The sequence below is a fragment of the Lonchura striata genome, chromosome 17 (genome assembly GCF_046129695.1).
Source record: "Lonchura striata isolate bLonStr1 chromosome 17, bLonStr1.mat, whole genome shotgun sequence".
In the NCBI taxonomy this organism is placed as follows: domain Eukaryota; kingdom Metazoa; phylum Chordata; class Aves; order Passeriformes; family Estrildidae; genus Lonchura; species Lonchura striata.
In genome coordinates this window covers 4,866,603-4,885,773 of record NC_134619.1, presented here as the reverse complement: position 1 = coordinate 4,885,773, position 19,171 = coordinate 4,866,603, and the positions used below count along the sequence as shown (strand labels likewise).

The 19,171-nt window shown below is 42.8% G+C and overlaps 1 protein-coding gene across 1 annotated transcript in view; it reads left to right on the top strand.

The window, feature by feature from the left end:
• Window positions 1-767: 767 nt before the first annotated feature.
• TAF4 (TATA-box binding protein associated factor 4) overlaps window positions 768-19,171 on the top strand; it is a 36,270-nt gene continuing 17,866 nt past the window's right edge. Inside the window, exons 1-2 of the mRNA XM_021553540.2 lie at window positions 768-1,139; window positions 3,097-4,185. Of these exons, the coding sequence (XP_021409215.1) occupies window positions 824-1,139; window positions 3,097-4,185 (1,405 nt within the window). The 5' untranslated portion in view covers window positions 768-823. The remainder of the gene's footprint in view (window positions 1,140-3,096; window positions 4,186-19,171) is intronic.

Sequence of the window (19,171 nt, the reverse complement as noted above, 5' to 3'; positions counted from 1 at the left end):
CACACGGGCGGGGATCGCCCCGCCGTGCCGGCTCGCAGCTGCGACTGGACCGTTCAAAATTGCCGTCTCCCTCTCTTTTCCCCCCCGCCTCCCCTCTCTCTCTCGCCTTCCTTTTCCCTTCCCGGCGCTGGGCTCGCAGCCGGGCGCGCTTTCCCGGAGCTGGCCCCGGCCGTGCTGAGTCAGACCGCGCCCCGCGCCCGCCCCCGCGGCCCGGCCGCACTGAGGGGCTGCTGCCCCCGGCTCGCCCCGCCGACGGCGGCGGCAGGGAGGCAGGCGCGGGGGCTCCTCCTCGCCCGCTGCCCCCGCCCGGGGCTGGGCGTGTGCCCCGCCCGCCCCGCCGGTGGATCAGTTACACGCAGCTGGCACAGGTGCGGGGCGCCCTTCAGACTCGCGCCGGCGGGGGAGACCCGGACGCAGAGAGCAGCAGGGAAAACATGCAGCCATTTTGGGCCGAGGCAGACAAAGAGCCGCCGGCGGCCGCGGCCGCCCCCGCCGCCCCGCGCGACTCCCGAACCCCCCGCACCCGCGGCGCGGCCGCACCGAGGGGCCGCAGCCCCCGCCCGCCCGCGGCCGCCGGGGGGCCGCCGCCGCCGCCCGACTCCCAACTAAGCGATCGCAGCCATTTGCACGGCCTTTTATAGGCGGGCGCCGGCCAATCAGCGGCGGGCGGAATCCCTGCCCGGCCGGTGATGTGCGGGCCGGGCGCTCGCGCGTGCGCTGTTGGGCGGGGGGGCCGAGTGTGAGCGGGGCGGGGGGAGGAGGGAGCCGTGAGAGGGGAGGGGGGGGAGGAGGGAGCCGCTCACAGGAACCCTCCGAAAAAAAGATGGCGGCGGGCTCGGATCTGCTGGATGAGGTTTTCCTGAACACGGAGGTGGATGAGAAGGTGGTGAGCGACCTGGTGGGCTCCCTGGAGTCCCAGCTGGCGGCCTCCGGCCACCACCACCAGCACCACAAGGCGCAGGAGCCCCTGAGGGCCGCTGGGGGGCTGCTGGGGAACCATGTTGTGAGCAGCAGCAGTAGCAGCAGCAGCCCTAGCCCCAGCCCTGGAGGAGTAGTAGTAGGAGGCAATGCTAATGTCCAAACAGAGAGCAGCAGCGGCAGCAAGATGGGACTGAGTGCCCCAGAGATCACAAAAGCAGGTAACGTGGGCAGGGGTGGGGGGCTCTGAGGGAGAGGGGCCCTCCCCTCCCCCCACTCTCCGGCTCCCGCTGCCTCCTTCCCTCACTGCTTTCCCCCCTTTTCCCTCTCTCCTCCTTCTCGTTGTGGCAGGAGCGGGAGTGCAAAGGGTGGTATCGATCATACGGGGGAGAGCCTCCCCTCATCATGCCCCCTCGGTGTGTATCCGCGCCTCTGCTCCCTCCCCTTTATTTTCCCTCCTCGCCTGTGCTTACTCGAGGGTGTTGGATCCTGTGTGGGGGCAGCCGCCCCGCAGAAGGAGCCGGCAGTGCCCGTCCGTGACTCTGCCGGTCCCCTCTGCTTTTCCTGCCCTTGTTGCTGGAGTGTAAAAGGGCTCTGTTAATCTCGGGGACTGAAGGAGGCAGAGCCCACCCCCTTGGTCATGGCTGTGCCTCCCATGCCGCCTGTGATTGCTCCCCTTCCCTTTCCAGGGGTGGAGGTTATGGGGGGGATTCCCTCTTGATAATGCCGCCTTAGCTGTCTGTGTAAATGCTCCTTCCCCTCCCCCTTCGCTGTTGCTGAAGTGGAAGGGGGTGTTATTAATCATGACACCTATTTCCTGTAGAGGAGGAAGCGAGGGGGGATTTCAAGGGGAGGAAGTCCCTCAAAATGCTTCCCCCCCATATCTGCCTGCCTTGATATTCCCCTCGCACCCCCTCCCTTGTTCCAGGGGCTCGGAGGGGGCATGGGGACCTCCCATTCCTCCTCTGCCCTCAAGGGGGGGTAGTCACAACGCCGGGTCCCGGCAAGGGGGGGAATTCAGGCCACAGCACCCCACCTTGCACAGCGCCTTCTCCCACCGCCCACCCCCCGAGCTGCCTGGGAATATACCCCCCTTCGTGTCCTGAGGCTTCTAGGGGGGCAGTGTGAAGGCTGGGACTGAGGGCTCACTACGTGGGAATGGAGGGAAGCTGGTTTTTTTCAGGGGGATTGAAAGAAATGTCTCCCCACAATCTCTCTGCAATTCCTCCCCTCCCCCCCCCTTTTTTATTTTTGATTTTGTCTTGCTGAAGTGTAAGAAGATACTACAGACCGTCTGTTATGATTGATGAAGCTCTTCTAGGAGGATCTCCTTGACCCTTATAATGTGCATCTCAGTGTCTGCCTGTCACTATTCTTTTCCCATTTCTGTCTCCTTAGGGCCAGGACCTGGACTGTGTGTGATTGTACTTGTGCTAACACCAGGCCTTATCAAGGGGCATGAGGATTATTCAGGACAAGAAGCTACATCATCTTGTCCCTTCTGAAAACCAGCTTTGCTTTTTATTTATTTATTTTTAACTATCTCTGGCTGTGGGAACTTCAGCTCTGTTGGAACAAATTCTGTAATAAGGAAGAGGGGTCTTCTAGAAACCTGCTCCAGGCCTTGCAGTACTTCTTATCTTGCCGGGCTGATGTTTTCCTTTCCTTTCACTTTTCATATTTTGCTGTTGCTGAGCCTCCTGATCTGACTGACTTACTTTGTAGGAGATGACAGGATTAGAGACTAATGTGTGCTGGGTATAGGGAGTATGTCTTAATAATGTGTCTTCCATGGCCATTCCCCCCCTTGCAGTTGCAGTCCTGTTTCTAAGTGGGATGTCAGGCTCCAGAATGGGGAGGAGGTCTTAGATGATCTTCTTACTTCCCTTGGTTCATACTAAATCTGTTTTCCCTGTTTTGTACTGTAGTGTCAAAAGCAGGGGTGTTACAATTAATTGTTACAATTAATACTGAATCTGCCAGTCTTTGGTGGGATATTGGAGGCTTTAAGAATATGTCTTCAAAGCCGTGTTCAGTTTGTACTCTGTCCTGTTTTTGTGGCTCCAGACAGGCAGCTTGGGAGATGGAGAAGACCTGGTGATAAGGGAGAACATTCTGTCTTTGCTGGACTTCTCTTCTTGCTCATTCGCTCTGTGTAACTTCGTTGTTGTTTTTCAGGGGCAGGAGGAGTGCAGGGGGGTGTTATTAATCATAACACCAGGTCCCAGACTTCAGCTCTGGATGGAGCCACCACAACGAGCACCAGCACCACCACTGCAGCAGCAGGAGGATCTGAAGTCACTGCTGCTCCAGGGACCCTCAGTCAGGGCAAATCGGTGGTTATCAGCACCATGGCAACTGCCTTGTCCACCAGGAATGGCAAGATTGGGACCACGACGGTGCAGACTTTGAATGGGAGTAACGTGGTGATGAACTCTCACCACACAGGAAGTGCTGCTTTCTCTGGGACTCCTGTGACTGCCAACCCCGCTCCTGCACCTGCTGTCGCCCCTCTCGTTAACAATGGACCTGGATCTGTGGGGAAAGGAAACGCTGTTAATGCTGTTTTGCCCTCAGCTTCTAACACTGTCATCCAGACTTCTTTCCTTAATACTGCTGTGTCCTCTGCATCCTCCTCCTCACCCACAGTGATCTCCTCGCAGCCACCGCCGAGCGTTGGCACTGGGGCGCCCACGGTAACGCTGGTGAGGCCCCCCATCCACACAGCAGGACCCACGGTGGCTGCGGCTGCTGCGGCCACTCAGAACGGGAGCAATACTGTGATCAATTCAACCATCAGTGTGGGGAGTTTTCCTGCGGTTGCCACAGCCACTGTGGGATCTGGAGTTTCCCTCCAGACGTCACTTGTGAACAGCCAGTCTGGTTCCAGTGTGCCAGCAGCTCCTGCCACGCAGGTCATCAAATCTGAGTCTCCTAAAACTATAGTCCAGGCAGTATCTCAGCAGCAGACGCTGGCTACTGCTGGCCAGCCCAGTACTACAGGGGGTAACATGATTATTGGGCAAACTATGCAAGCTGGGCTCTCCAATGTTGCTCCCAACCCTGGTGGGATACCTCCTGCAGCTCCTGGCACCCCCACAGGAATGGCTAAAGGCACTGCCAATACAGTGGCACAAAGTCTGCCAAGGACTCCAACACCAACTACGAGTGGAATCAGAGCAACTTTGACTCCTACAGTTTTAGCACCTCGTTTGCCTCAGCCACCTCAGAATCCGACTAACATTCAGAATTTTCAGTTACCGCCAGGTAAGTCAGAGGATTGAGGGGCTTTATTTTGGAAGTGTGTATCTTGCAGGGAGGAAGTAATCCAAGTAAGATTCTGTGCCATTTAATTGTGAATTGTGGAAAAGTCATGACATACAACAATGAGAATGGTTTGGTGTTGAGTAGTAGTAGCATAGTAGCATTCCACTACTTAGTGTCTGATTTTTGGGTGGCCAGAAAGTCTTTTCAACAGTAATTGAAAATAATTCTGCCTGGTATCTTTGTTCCAATGTGAGTGTAGCTGAAGCTGCAAACTGCCAAAGTGTGACAATGGAACATTATAGAATAAAATGTTATTTCATTAGCACAAAAGACATTTTGAATTTTCAGGTGGTTTTGTCAATAGTTTGTAACCTTTATGTGCTGCTCGGTTCCCTCCTGTCCCTGCATGCCCCCAGTACCACAGAGCTCTCATGAGCAGAGAAGCAGCAGATACAACACAAGAAAACTACCTACTTTGGCTTTAAATACCTTCAAAGTTTGACGTAAAAACTCACAGATTTGAAGCTTATGATCATCTTTTTAGTCACTGGCATTCTGATACAAAAGGTAGACTTCCTATGTCCTTACCTCACCCTGTTGTGTCTAGGGCTGCAGCTTTTGTAGTAGCTAGTCTCATGCTTAGTGCTGAGCATCTCTGGACAAGGAATCTAGTCCTTAACTCAGTGGATGAGTGAAAAGCAGGATGAGAAGCATTTATTTGCTCAGGATTGTTCCGTCCCACCTTAAATATCCCAGGTTTGGAGATTTAATATTATATATTTGCTATTATTTTGAGTCAGGCTTGTTGCTTGTATCCACTTTGATTTTTAACTGCAAATACTTGTGTGAACCTACACATTGCTTCCTGTCCTCATAATAATACATACAAGGGTTGTATTCTTAGTGCTCCCTGTTTTCAGGGCAGTATGCAAAGAACAGCTAATTGAATTTTGCTACTAACACTGAATGAAATTGGTGGTTATTTTAGTAGGTGGTCTTAGTAAAATACATCTCTTGGAACTTCTGACCAACCTCAGAGCAATGCACCTGTCACATAAAGTAGATCAGGAATTATGTGCTGTGTTACTAAACACTGTGTTTTTGTGTAATATGCTACCTGTGGTATATGAAGCCATGTAGTTTGATGAAGTCTGTCGAACATTCTGAGTATCCAAGTACTAACTGGTATAAATATTCCTCTTTTTTTTCTGAAAAAGATTATTTCATATATAAGTAATTTGAATGACATGTTGCTAATTAAAAAAATAGCAGTAAAACTCAGATCTTGAAATTGTGGTGCTTGATTTGAAACCTGTAAATTGATAGGATGGAAAATCCTTATTGTATTTATTGCCATATCGTATCAAAGGATTGATCCAGTTTAGTCTAGTGCCATTTATACCTACATTTTTTGTTAGTACTGCATTATAAAACTGATTATGAGGGAAAATACTACCATGGAGACCAGTGGAACCTTTTTTCAGGTAGCTGATGTTTTCAGACTGCCACAGCATCCTGAAGTGTGTTACTCTTAGAAGCAGCATTGCCAGTTCTAAAGTAAAATTGGACCATAAATTGTTCCTTTGGAGTTCTCCATAGATCAAAGTAAAACAATACAGGTTCTAAGCACTTGGATTTTTATGAAGCACTTTTTTTCTGTCCTACACTTAAAGAAATACTTATGACTTCAAAAGAATAAGCATAACTTAAAATAAGCAGGTATATGTGACTGGGTACATAGAGATTGGAAACTGAGTTCTTGCATGATAAGGCAGACTTAATATTGAAAAAGATCTCTTTTTCTTTTACATTAGTTCGTTTTTTATACTTTGCAAAAGTAACCAGCTTTAAAAATGCTTTGCATAAACCATCTCTTTCAAAACACTTAAGAATTGGTGGGTACTGGACTCTTCCAAACATCTCTCAGGCACAAGGGCCAAGCACCTCTGCAAATCCGGTCAGGTGCAACTGCTGAGATCTTCAGCAGAGCGCAGGTACACTCATAGTGAAAGGAGAATAGGTGGCTATGCTTTTGAGATTGTATTTTAAATGACACCATCATAGGCCGGGTTGTTGGAGACAATTTGGTAGTGTGAAGCTGCAGCTACAGTGGCTGTGTGCTGTGCATCTACTGCATGCATCGAATTTGCATTCACAAGTTCGTTTTTAAAAGTTAATAGTGTGTGCTAGTAAGAGTTTCTAAGACAGTGCTTGAAATAGTTTGAAATCACACTACGCACACAGCTTTTTACACCAAGAATTATAAACACTTAGAAAATTCTGATGGAAGGTTTGACCATGACAGCACATGTTTTACTGTTATTTTCTTACCCAGAATTACTGTTTCTCCAAAATACAGTTACAGTGTCACATGTATGGAAAGCAGAATGTAAAATGTCAGCAGGAGTTATAAGCTGGGACTTGAAAATTAGAAACTTTACAGGGTTTCAAATGTTTTCTTTGAAACACCATGTGAAAAATAAGCTCCATCAATGGTCTTTAAAATATATTACTATTAGAATAATTCATTGTTTTGCATCAAGGCAATTGTGCAGCAAGCCTTGACTGACCATATTGGAGATGTTTGAAGAGCCAGTGGGCCGTAATTGTTGTGACCTTACTGGATTTTGGTGTATTTCTTCTCTAAGGAGCTGAGCTATTGGAGAGTATCTGTGTATTAATTATGGTTTTCCACTTCTGACATCTTTGAGGAAGAGGACTGTTGTCCTTAGTCTTTTCTTCAGGAACCTGTGCTTGGAACTTTGTGCTCCAATTGGACAGATTTGGGTAACGATAGTCCCAAAATAACCTTATTTATACCCTCTTAGAAAAGACATGGAAATATTGTGAGATGATTTTGTAAAGGGGTGGGAACACAAGTTTATATAGTACTGCCTTAAGGATGCAACACTGCTGAAACTGTCTGGAAATAAATTGAATGAAGCTTGTTGTTTCTGACTACTTCAGTAATGAGAAATATGTTTTGTACAATAATATGGTAAGAGGCAGAAAATCAGTGAGTTTGTTAAAGTGGCAAGTCAGTGTTCCATGGTTAGAGGTGCTTAGAAAAGTCTGCAGAAAAGTATAACTGGAATTAGGCACTGAAATTTATCTTTTGTATTGTAAGAGTGTGTAAAGTGTTTAGAGGTCATTGCTGACACAGGGTAGAATCACCTTGTAAATTGGCAAAACTTGGATACTTTAAAATAATTTTTGAAAACCCCATCTTGTCCAGGAGTGCTGTAGTACAAACCCAACGTGTATGAGTTTATGCTTACTTAGCAGTACTGTCAGCTTGGGGGTCAAAGATTTGATTTCTCTTCTTGCAAGCTTGTGTTGCTACTGTCTTCTCCTTTGTCTTTATGTACCAATATCTCATAATAAGTTTTTAGAGTGTCTGCTTAGAGAAAGGAGCAGATTGGTGAGTGCTGAATGTATGCAGTGAGAATAGCACAGAGCAGGTAAGTCTGGACAGTTTTCTCTACTAGCTTAGATTAAATTGAAATCTAGAAACTTTCACTTCCCTCTGTCCCTCTCTTTTCATTTACCTTCTGAATGACTCTTAGTAGCTATGAAAATTTGGTGGCTTGATCACAAAGACTGGCATTTTCCTGATTAAATATGATTTGGTGACATGTAGTCTTGTTTGAAGATAGCAGATAGGATGGGATGTCATCATGGTTTTTGGTCTTCTTTTTTTTTTTTTTTTTTTTTTTGCTTCTACAGTCATGGCCAGTTTTCCCACTAGCAGTGGTGCAGTTCTGCAGCTGCTGTAGAAGAGAATTGTTTTGCCTTGTATCTAAAAATAAAACTTCCTTATTACTTTCCCAAAACTCAGTTGGATCTGCCAGTAACTGATGATAGGGGATAACAACAAATGTCTTCGTTGCTGAAGGGGATCTCATGTGCCTTTTCTGTGGTGAGGATAGGATGGGCCTTTTGTAGACTGAGAAACTGCTGGGGCCCCTTTAACAGTGGAATGTTCCTGAGTTCTGAACTCTAGCAGTGGTTAAAACTTATCATTGACGCTTTCCAGAAGGAAAGGAAACCTGAAAGAGTGTTTGTGCTCTGCATCTGCACATCCTGGAAGATGTTCTACATGAATATGCATGCTCAAGGGTTTCTTCATGGCCTTAGAGGCTCAAAACTCCCTTTGGTGTTAAATTGGGGCTTTTTTGTAGAAATTGATTGGTTTTCAGCTTGTGTTCACTATCCAAGAAGGATTCTAACTCAGGCCATGGTTATGGTGGCTTTAGGATGGGAAAACTGCCTGAGCACGTAATTTAAAGCATGGGTTTGGGTCCTTCTGACTTCAGCAGTTGTAACAGAAGTTACTGAAAAAATAACTTCTGCAGGAGTAATTCCATTTCCTTCAGTTGGGAATTGGGGTAGGAGGTGGTTGGGCAAAGGAGAGTGTTTAAAAATGGAGACTAGTGGCAACTGAGAAGAATCAAAGCAAGAAATTTATGTTACTTTTTCATACTGAGTTCCTCATTCTTTGGGTTGCTTTGCACTTGAAATAGGTACCCCAGAAGTCCCTGAAGGAATCAGGATTAGATGAAGAAATCATCAGAATCCCATAATATAAGGAACACAGAAAAGAACAGGGGAAATACTATGAAGTAGTGGAATGTGGTTGTTTCTATTTCTCACTGACTAGTAAGCGAGTTCAAACATATCCTCATTATAGTTTCCCTGTATGTTGCATGTGCTGCCAATATTATGCCTGTTAACTGTGTTGGCATGGCTCAATTTTGTTAAAAATACTGTCTGCAATGCACCATGACAATGGGGGTTTCTTAGACTACTTACAGTATGTTTTACTTTCAAAGCATTTTGCAAAATGCTTTAATCCTTGCAACCTGCTTGTGTGGATGGTAAATAAAGTAGTATAAACTCTGCTTTAGAGCTGGGGGAAAGAGCAACTTAGAGAAGTTCAGACTTGCCCAAGGCCATGAAGGAATCGATATTTTGCCAGGGTTAGAGCTTGGGAGTCCTACACTTGGCATGTAAAGCAGTATCTGTCTTTCTGGAAGATGACCGTGGATCTCTTCTGCGTGCAGGGTGGATTTTATGTTCAAATCATGCATCAGCAAAAGGAACATTCTGCTTTATTTGGAATCTGCTACATCAGATCTGCCATATGTCACCAGACTGAAAGTTGTGTTTGTTCGCATTGCACCTTCCATAACTGAGGACTCCTGCATGCTTGTCTTTGTACCCCAAAGAACCTGAGCCTCAGAGAGCTGTGCAGTAGGGTTTTCTGGTTCTGTTAAAAAGAGTGTCTTGATGTTGTGCACATCTGATCAGACTGTGTTAAGTGATGGGATCTAATGGGACTATAATTGTGATTCTGTTAAGCTATGAAAGCTATTAACTCTGATTACATATTGTTCAGTTCTGTTATGAAAAATACTGTTCCCAACAGCCTTTGGAAGTGTATGTATGGATATTTCTGTATGATCTTCAATTTGTGGTCTTCTGGGTATCTCTAAGCTTGTGATAAAGATTATTGGTCAATAACCAGAAGTGATTTATTTCTTTTGAAGTGTTTTGCACTCTGCAAGAAGTTACATGTTTTCCATCTCTGGAAATTTAAACAGGTTGCTTGTGAAACCTTGGTTTGAGGACCACAAATTTGAATGTTGCCCAGGACTTGAATCCCTTTCTAACAGGGGATGCTGCAAACTGAGGTGAAAATGCATGAGTTTGGGCCACTGATCAGGGACAAATTCTATCATAAACTCTTAAATTAAGTATTTTGGTGTGAGAACTCTTACTGTTGTCTGTCTTCCCTGTTTTGGGAAATGATATGTAAATATAATTATAAAAAAAATTATGAAATAGTTCTAGAACACAGTTGAAAATACTGATATTTAAACTATATCAGGAAAATCCTGATATAGGATTTCCTATAAAGGAAAAAGAAAGCACTGGTGTGTGGAAAGGTTGCTTTATGTAAAAACTGTGTGATCAATACTGAGTCTGCTTGGAAAGAACTGGACGTAGAAGTCACTTAACACATAAAAATTTTTTTGTTACTGTGTTCATTTTTTGGTCAGAAATACTCAAAATCATAATTTTTACCTTAAAATAGCTACTCTTGTCAAGATTATTGTTTGTGTTGAAACTTTATGAATGTTTGCAACTCCATTAATCTGTCTGAAACTTCTTGAATTTGTTGCTATTGCTTCATGTAAGGAAGAAAGGCTTTTGCTAGTAAGACTGTTAGCAAGTTTAGCTTTGGTAGCACATTATCCAAATAGTATTTGGAGAGGTAGTGGCATGAAGATAAGAATATTGAAAATACAGTTTCTCATAACTGAAGCGAAACACATGTATCTATCACAATGACAGAGAGGAGGTTTTAGTCCTGGATAATGGACAGTTATTTCAGGTGTGTTATGAACCCTAAAGCTCTGTATGGAGGCAGGCCAAACTCTAGGGAGAGAATCTTGCTCACAGGTGACAAAGGGCTTTTTCTTTGCACAGCCACAGGTCTATTCCTGTGTGCAAATAATTGTATCAGCCCTTTTGTATCTGCTTCCTTGTAAGAGAAGCAAACTTGCTGATACAGCCTGGTCTGTGTACAGGTTGTAATTAAACAGGTGTAAAGATTGTGTGATCATCCATATTTCAGATTGAGTATTTTTTTTTTTAAATGAGGCTTTTTTTTGTTTTTAAATCTTCTAGGACAGTTGCCTTACTCTGGAAATTTTTACACCAGTTCTAATCTGAGGGAGTTTCTTCCCAGAAATGCTGGTTGTCTTCTGGAGGTGCAGGTGTTTCAACTGAAAGCCTGTTTTTTATGACAAACCTTCCTCTCTTGGAATAATTATCTTCAGGTGTCTTTAGCATAATATTTCATGTAAAAGATAATAATTGTCCTTGAGGTCTTATTTATGCCTTTAAGGGTTTTTTAAATATAGAATATTTTTGTGAGAACAAAATGTTGATTATTGTCACTGTATAATGATATAGATTATCAGTAATCAAGAAAGAGGTGATAATTATAAGGAATTGATATACCTGCAGTGAGATATGTTCAGCACCTCAGTAGAGCTTTCTTAAGGTGTTGTACAAATGTAGCTGATCTTTGGGTCTGTAACTTTGTGGGACTTGGAAAAGAATTCTGATGAAAATTAAGTAACTTTTTGCCATGGTAGATCTCTGTTTATAAATTTGAGTTGTAATTTATGAATGCTATGTATCTTAATTTTGATGGTTTTTCCCTTAAAATACCTTACTAAAATGTATTTTTCAGTAACACGTATCAGTACCTAGACAACGAATAACATAAAACTCATAGCAGTGTGTAATATTGTTTTACTTGACTGACATGACTGTCCTAGGATTTGTATTGAATTGAGTAAGCTCCTCTTGTAAAAATGGTCCAATTTACAATTATAACTTGATTAATATATGCTTCTGAGAGTAGCTGAACTGTTAAAAGCTATCACAGTGCTTTTGTGCAGAATAAAGCATGTGCTGGATAGACTGTGCTGACAACCAGTGCAGTTGAAAACTGTGTGCTTTAGATATCAGAGTATAAACAAAATCCAAACAATGAGGTGTGTGCTATGCTCAGGTCTTTCTGAGAGGGTTTGGGGGGCAGCAAGGCTGTACTAAGTTGTCTGCACACCTTCCTTCAGTTTATTAATCAAGTATTTATTTAAGAGAGGGTTCGATTCAGAGCCTCTCTCCCAATGTAATAACATCAGGTGCTTTCAGCCTGAGTCGTGGTGTGGCGAGTGGGACCAGTTGTGCTCACATGAGTCACAAGGGCCAGCTCCAAGGAGTAGCACTGAGGAATTGTAGCACCTGTGGTAGAAGAGTCAAAGGAGGGGACCAGAAGAGTGTTTGTTGAGGGATCAGTGTGGGAGAAGAATCTGGAGTAGGGAGGCTGACAGTGACTAAACTGTGTGGAAGTTAAGACATGCATGAGGAGTTAGTAGTTTTTAACAGACATACATGCAATCGTGTTTGCAGTAGTATTAAGGGTGGATTAGAAGAATATACAAGTGTTCATGCATTGAGATTCAATCTCTTAGTTCCTTTCTTTCTTCCTTTTTTACTAGTGTATCCTTTGATTTTCTTTCCTTCCCTGTCCTCCATGGGGGAGGGGGAGAAAAGGCACTAATTATTTATAAGTGTTAGTCATACCCAGTCATTAAGCTTAGTCATTACTCAGGACTGTGCATTTGATGGTTAGTAAAAATCAAAACGAAACCTGATTTTGTTGAAAAGTGCTCTGAATTCAAGCTTACAGGTGTGAAAATAATTCTCCTTCTGTGTTCAGACTAACTGCAAAAGCAGAGCTATCAGCCAAATGGCATGTAATATCATGTCCCCGTTGATGGTTTGTATTGAACTTGCAGGCGTAGGGTTTGGCATATTCTCAAAGCAGAATAATTCGGTATGGGCAGTGAGAGAGGCATGAATTCACAGAGGAGGATGTGGGGAGTGTTTGTGCTGAGGCTGCCCTGGGGAGCTGTCAGTCGGTGGAATTGTCTAGCTCTGGGTCTCCACAGCTTCAGCTGAAAAGGTGGCATCAGCTAAAATTACAAGGAGTGTGTACCTTGAGTAGGGCATTCACCGTGGGGACAAATTAAAGAAATGTGTTCTTTGTATTTCTCATGAACTTAGCTGTTTGAGGCTGTTGCATTCTGAAGGAAGAAAGCATTGATTTAAAGCATTATTCCTCATTAAGTATTTCTGTACAGACCTGTAATAAATGCAAAGTAACACGGCCATTCCCATTTCTTCAGGTGCTTGAACAGCACTAATGTTGACACACCTTGGTAGAGACAAATTGTCACAAATAAAAACAGGTTGAGTTTTAAAGCCTCCTATTGAAAATAACAGAGGTAAAGAATTAGTGACACTTTATTTTGTGTCTTCCTTTCTCAAACCCAAATCTGATTTGGTATAATTGCTTTGTTGTTTGATCTAAGTATATTGAAATTAATGGCAGAGCTACATCTGAATTGCTTGGAGATCAATAATTAAAGCAATTGGTTTAGCTCTTGATAGTGTTTTTCTTAGCTGTTTCGACATCAGACAGATTTGTGTGATGATTGGGTTGCAATTTGACAGAGCACTCTGGTATTCTAACTTTGTATCCTCGACTAGAAAGGAATGTTAATACACTTTCAAGGAATTTAGCTTTCCAGAGAAGTCAAAATAGTTTCAAATCACATTGTTGTTGAAGCATTTGTCAATTGTTGCTATATAAAATGATGTATTTCCCAGTGCAATTCTTACACAGCTCTTCAAATGAGCAGGTAAGATTTTTTACATATGGCATCACTCTTAAATGCAGTGTCTTTTTGGCATTCCAACATGACATTATTCCTTTAACTATATTCTTAAAAGGTTTGTGAATCAATACTTTACAAATGATTTGCTTCTTTACCTTTTAGACAGTACAGTTTTAGACAGTACAGTTGTGTTGTTTGAAACTGAACTCTTGCATAGTAAGCAAGTAAGCAAAAGCTTTTAAAATTAAATTGAGTTTTTGTCTGTTGACTCTTCTATAAGAAAAACCAGGTAGCTTTTCATAATGTGAACTTTTGTACCTGGTCTGTACAAAATGCACTTTCTGTGCACTGCAGTGAGGATTCTTGCAGATATTTGCAAACATATCTTTCACCTGTTTTGACAGCAATTTTAAATCAGCTGTTGAAGAATTAATGTTTCTGGGACAATAATGGCTGGTTGGAATCTGTGTGTGCACGTTGGATTGAGTAGTGCTAGCCAGCAGTGAAGTGCTGCAGTTGTATGTTGTATCTTAACTTTTAGGGTGGAATTCTCCTTTACTCCAGAGTGACATGAATTGAAAAGGAAATGGAATTTGCTTTTGTAGTTCCTGTCTAAAACTCTGTGCCATGCCAGTCTTCAGTGCCTGTCCAGAGAAACTCCAGGTATTTTGTATTAGAGGTGCTCTGAAGCAACACCTAATAGTCACGCCTTGTTTTTGTCATGGAAAGCTGTAGCACACCTTCAGTGCAGCAGGTGCTGAACATTTAACAAGTTCCTTCCATTGGGCACAGTGTGTCCTGTGTGCTCAGCACAGCTGTGTGCAGAACCTCAGCCTCCCAGCTTTGGGGTGCCCATTGCTCTGGAGCAAGGCATGAAGGAATTAGCACAGGTTTGTCCCGTGTGCTGGACAGCTCTGTCACTGCCTGGCAGTTTTATAGAGCCTGCAGCTGAGCAGGGAACATATCTACCACTGCCTTGTGTTTGTGCAGCCTGATCTCGTCATGCCAATGCAGGGCAGCCACTTCTGGAGCAGCTGCAGTCTCACATGGTCAAGGGGTCACTTTGAGCTGTTGGGTTTGCTGATACCTCCTGATCCCTGCACTATGAAGACTTCTCCTTAGGCACTGTGCTTACCCTTGTGGAACGAAGGCGTCTTTATAGAAATCAACAACCACGAAACAACCACGTTTGTTGACAAAACTTGAAAGCTCAGATTGCTGGTGAATTCAAGGGCTTTGGCAAGAAAGTTCAAGTAGAATTTTTTCTGGACTTGTGCAGAACAGGTCTCCTGAGGTTCTAGGCAACTAAACTTAAGTATATCTAATATATACTTAACACTGGTGCATGCTTCTCCTCAGGTACAAAGTAGTGTGTCTTCAATAACAGCTAATCCACACTTTTACCATTTACAGTTCTGTTCTACTCATCTTGATTTGTAATCCCTGTTTCTCATGAGTTGGTGTCTAGATGGTCCTTCATGAGCTGGTTTGTTACAGAGGCTGCTCTTTAATGTGTGTAGATAATTCTAAATCTGCTATAAACTGTCTAGTGTTAGGGAAGATTTCCTTAATGATCCAGTTTTTCACGGAGCTGCAGGGGACTAGTAGACTTCAATTGGTTCTTTCCTTGGGCTTTCATTCCTGTAGAGTGAGAGTTTTTCCTGGTGGATCAATTACTGGAAGAGGAGGAATGGTGAATTGTTGGACAGCATTGATGTCTGTACCAGGTTATCTTTCCCTTTTCTGCAGTAAAGGACCCTGTCACATATACCACTTACACTGCAAGCTCTTCCTTTAGCTTGTATTGGCAGCTGTCTTTTTCTCCAGCTTTCACTCTGGTATTCCAGCATTTTTGCATTGGAAAAATCTTTAAAACTTTGTCCTTTTATAAGGGTTTTGTCATTCTTGGGTCCCTGTGTAACCTGATCCAATCAGTTACAGAGCATGGACTCAGCCCCTTGGCTTTATTTAGATGGTTTTTGTGGTATGTGTGATAACTTGCATAACCTTACACACACATTTACTTTCTCTTTTGTTGCGACAGAATCTCTTCTGACAATAGCAAAAGGATTCTCTCATAAAGCTTTCTCCTGCTAATATGGCACAGCCCACTTAGGATTACTGTCAGATTTTTCTGCCATGTCAAACATTTGCAGCATCTTGCCACAAATGAGTGTGTGCTCAAGAGCTTAAGGCCCAAAGGGCTTTGACGTGAAGATAACCTCTTAGTGAACTTCCCTGGCAAATCTAGTTAGAATTTGAAGGTTTGTCGGATGTCTCTGCACTGTATGATCCATAACCTCCGTTTCTAGAGATGTTTGTAGGGACTTTGGTTTTCTACACCAGAAGGATCAGTCCTCTGGTTATTCTTTCAGGCTTGGACATTTTCTGAACACCAGCATGTGTGTCTATTGATTCTTTGCTGCCTAACAGTTCTCCCTGACCCCAGTTTGCTTTCTCTTTGGAAGTTTATAGTTACCTTTTTACTTTAAGAAGACTATTTCCTCAGGAGACTAGGAAAGGTTATTCTCCATATACTTTCAAGATCATTCATCCATTAATTCGTCTATTATGTCTCAGAAAAAAACAACTTACTAAAAGTCTAGATTCTTAGTAATGATTCTGACTTGATCTGGATTAACCATGAACTACATTGTGGGTAATAAGCAATATCTGTGAGCTTGAATCTTCTGTTCCTCTGTTGAGTGTGTGCATCACAAAGAGAGATGATGTCCCTTGGGATCAGATAGTGTCCTGTGTAGGGTTTGTATTTCACAGGTGGGAGTTTCATCATTGTACACTGTCAAGCCCTGTGAGAAGCACGAGCACACCTTGCTCTGTCCTCAATGAGGAACTTGCTAACTGGAGATGGAGTTCCTCAGTGTGTCCCCATGGTATGGATGGAGTCCCTGAGACATGGAGAGGTGACATGGGATATAGAACATTGTCCTGAGGGGTGACACTGGGATATGGAGCGTTGTCCTGAGGGGTGACACTGGGATATGGAGCATTGTCCTGAGGGGTGACACTGGGATATGGAGCGTTGTCCTGAGGGGTGACACTGGGATATGGAGCATTGTCCTGAGGGGTGACACTGGGATATGGAGCGTTGTCCTGAGAGGTGACACTGGGATATGGAGTGTTGTCCTGAGGGGTGACACTGGGATATGGAGGTGACACTGGGATATGGAGTGTTGTCCTTAGAGGTGACACCGGGATGTGTTGCTGTTGTCCTGAGGGGTGACACTGGGATATGGAGCATTGTCCTGAGGGGTGACACTGGGATATGGAGGTGACACTGGGATATGTTGCTGTTGGAGTGGCCTCCTGCTGGGTGTGGCTGTCAGAAGTGACACTGCAGGACTGTGCACTTCCTCAGAACACTGATGTGAAGGTGCTGCTGTGTGTGCAGATGTTTTTATCTCCCTCACTGGAAAGTCCAGCTCCTATAAATATTACTACTCAAGATTTACCAGTGAAAAATGGTAACAAATCAGGAAACTATTTTTAGTTTGGTTTGTTTTATGGATATAGGGGTTCTCTAAAAAGAAAGGTGTATGTCTTTGGAATTACACAGAAAATCAGAGTGGTCTCCAAAGGCTACAAAATATTTTTTAGTCTTATAATTCTGTTAATTTTTTTCTTCAGTCTTTGTTAAGCCAAGCCACATTTCAAAGAAAGAAGGAAGAGGAAAGCATTAGAAAATAAGTCTGGTTTGTGTTTTTCTGGTATGTCCAATGGCCAGAACTCTTCACTTTTTATTCCAGCACATGATTTTACATGTTTTATTAAATGAAAAAACACTAACAAAGAGAAAACCCCAAAGCGCAACACTTTATAAATGGAAATGTCATTAGCAAATAGAATTACAAATAAGCAAGAGGCAAAGATGACCCTGCAGAATCATGCAACTACATCACATAAATGATGGCATTTTCTATCCTGAACAGTCTTGTAAACAGGATTGATCTGGGAAGGTCTTCACAGCAAGAACATTTGAGGTGACTATTGCACTGGTCAGGAACACAAGTCTTTTTGGCATCAGAAACAGCCAACTAAGTTTGTTAATCCTTCATTTGGAGCCATGATGAATTGTTTAATTCAAACTAAAATATAAACCTCTTTCAGGATTCTCTTAAGCATCTAACTTCTAACAAAAATGGTAATTAATTTTAATTTTAATTAGTTTTTTAATGAGATACTTGGAAAGAATTCTTGAATGTTTGCATTTTAATAATGAATATGATATTAGAGTACACATTATCAGACTTTCTAGGAAAAAGAAGGCAAAAAGATATTTTAAATGGCTAAGTTTTATTGTTACCTTTTTCTAATAAAGCGTTTCCAGTTATGTTTATTAGCTGTTTGATCTCAAACAGTAATTAATCCATTAATCCAGGAACAAAAACTTGATAAAACAGAAAGATGTTTTCCATCTTTAAATATGTTGCTGAATTTAATTTAAACAGTGAGATAAGTTATACAATTCTAGTTGTCTTCTAGTACCTGTAGTCAGTTCTGACCTTGTTCATTCAGCATTTGCAGCTTTATGCATTGGAGTTTGAGGTTATGATACTTTCCTGTATTTAAATATTTAAAATGTAAGTTCAGGAAAGAAATTTCTTTTTCTACACATGTGGCTGTCAACCCTTCCTCTTCTCCATTGTCATGGATTGTTAACTGAGATTCATGTATGGATGGGGACAGGGGGTGTTACAGTCCCACAGTGATTTTGTTTAGAAGTAGGAGATAAATGGGACTTTTGTTTTTAATTCATAATCAAGTTATCTCCAATGACCCTTCTGAACTTCACTGAAAATTCACTTAATGCCAGCTTGGGTGTAGTTTTGGGTTAGTGAGTTCCTTTTTAGCTAATTGGGTTGGAAAAGAGTCTTGGTAGTTGGATCGTGTGGAGAGAAGCTCAGAGAGCAGCTCCATCTCCCTTTTTAAAGAATTCCCATCAAGCTGGAGGGGTATTTTGTATTCCTTGCCTGCACACTATGGTACTGGAAAATTTCTGCACAGAAATTTAAGTTCTCCATCATGTTATGAATTTTTACACCTTTTCCAAAGTCACACAGACACCAACAAGCTAACATTCCAAGCAGGTAAATATCTCACATCATCATACTGTCATTAAAGTTTGTGCAGGACTAGTCAGGTGGTAGTAATTGTCTTTATGTTTGTATGTAGTATGTGTGCACAGGAATTTATCAGTGGTAGAGGCTGACTTAATGATATATTAGAAACTATATACATTAAAAATAACTGTGTATCAAATTTGAGTGGGAATGAAAGAACTATTAAAATAACGACAGATATAAATGTGGCTTTGTATGAGTTACTTTTTATTATGATTTCAATACTTGAAAGAAGTACTTCAGACTTCCTGGAGTTAGAAATCTAACAGGGTAATGCTTAGAGTCAGGGTTTGAATTACAAATGATTGTTTTGTCTGTCTGCTGCCAAAAATTGAACTTTCTTGATATGTTTTCTAAGGCTCACATTAATATGCTTTTCAACTGTCTGTTTCAGCAGTTGTGTTATGTTAATGTGTAGGCATGTTCTAATTTTGCATGTAGCTCAGGGAGAATATTTCATTGTTCAGATGTTGTGCTTGCACTTCAGGGGTATTGAACCTTCACTGTGTGGTTATTTCCCATCTTTTCTCTCTCATTCATATTTTGGGGAACAAAGCAGTAAGTTGACTGTACTGGAATGTTGGT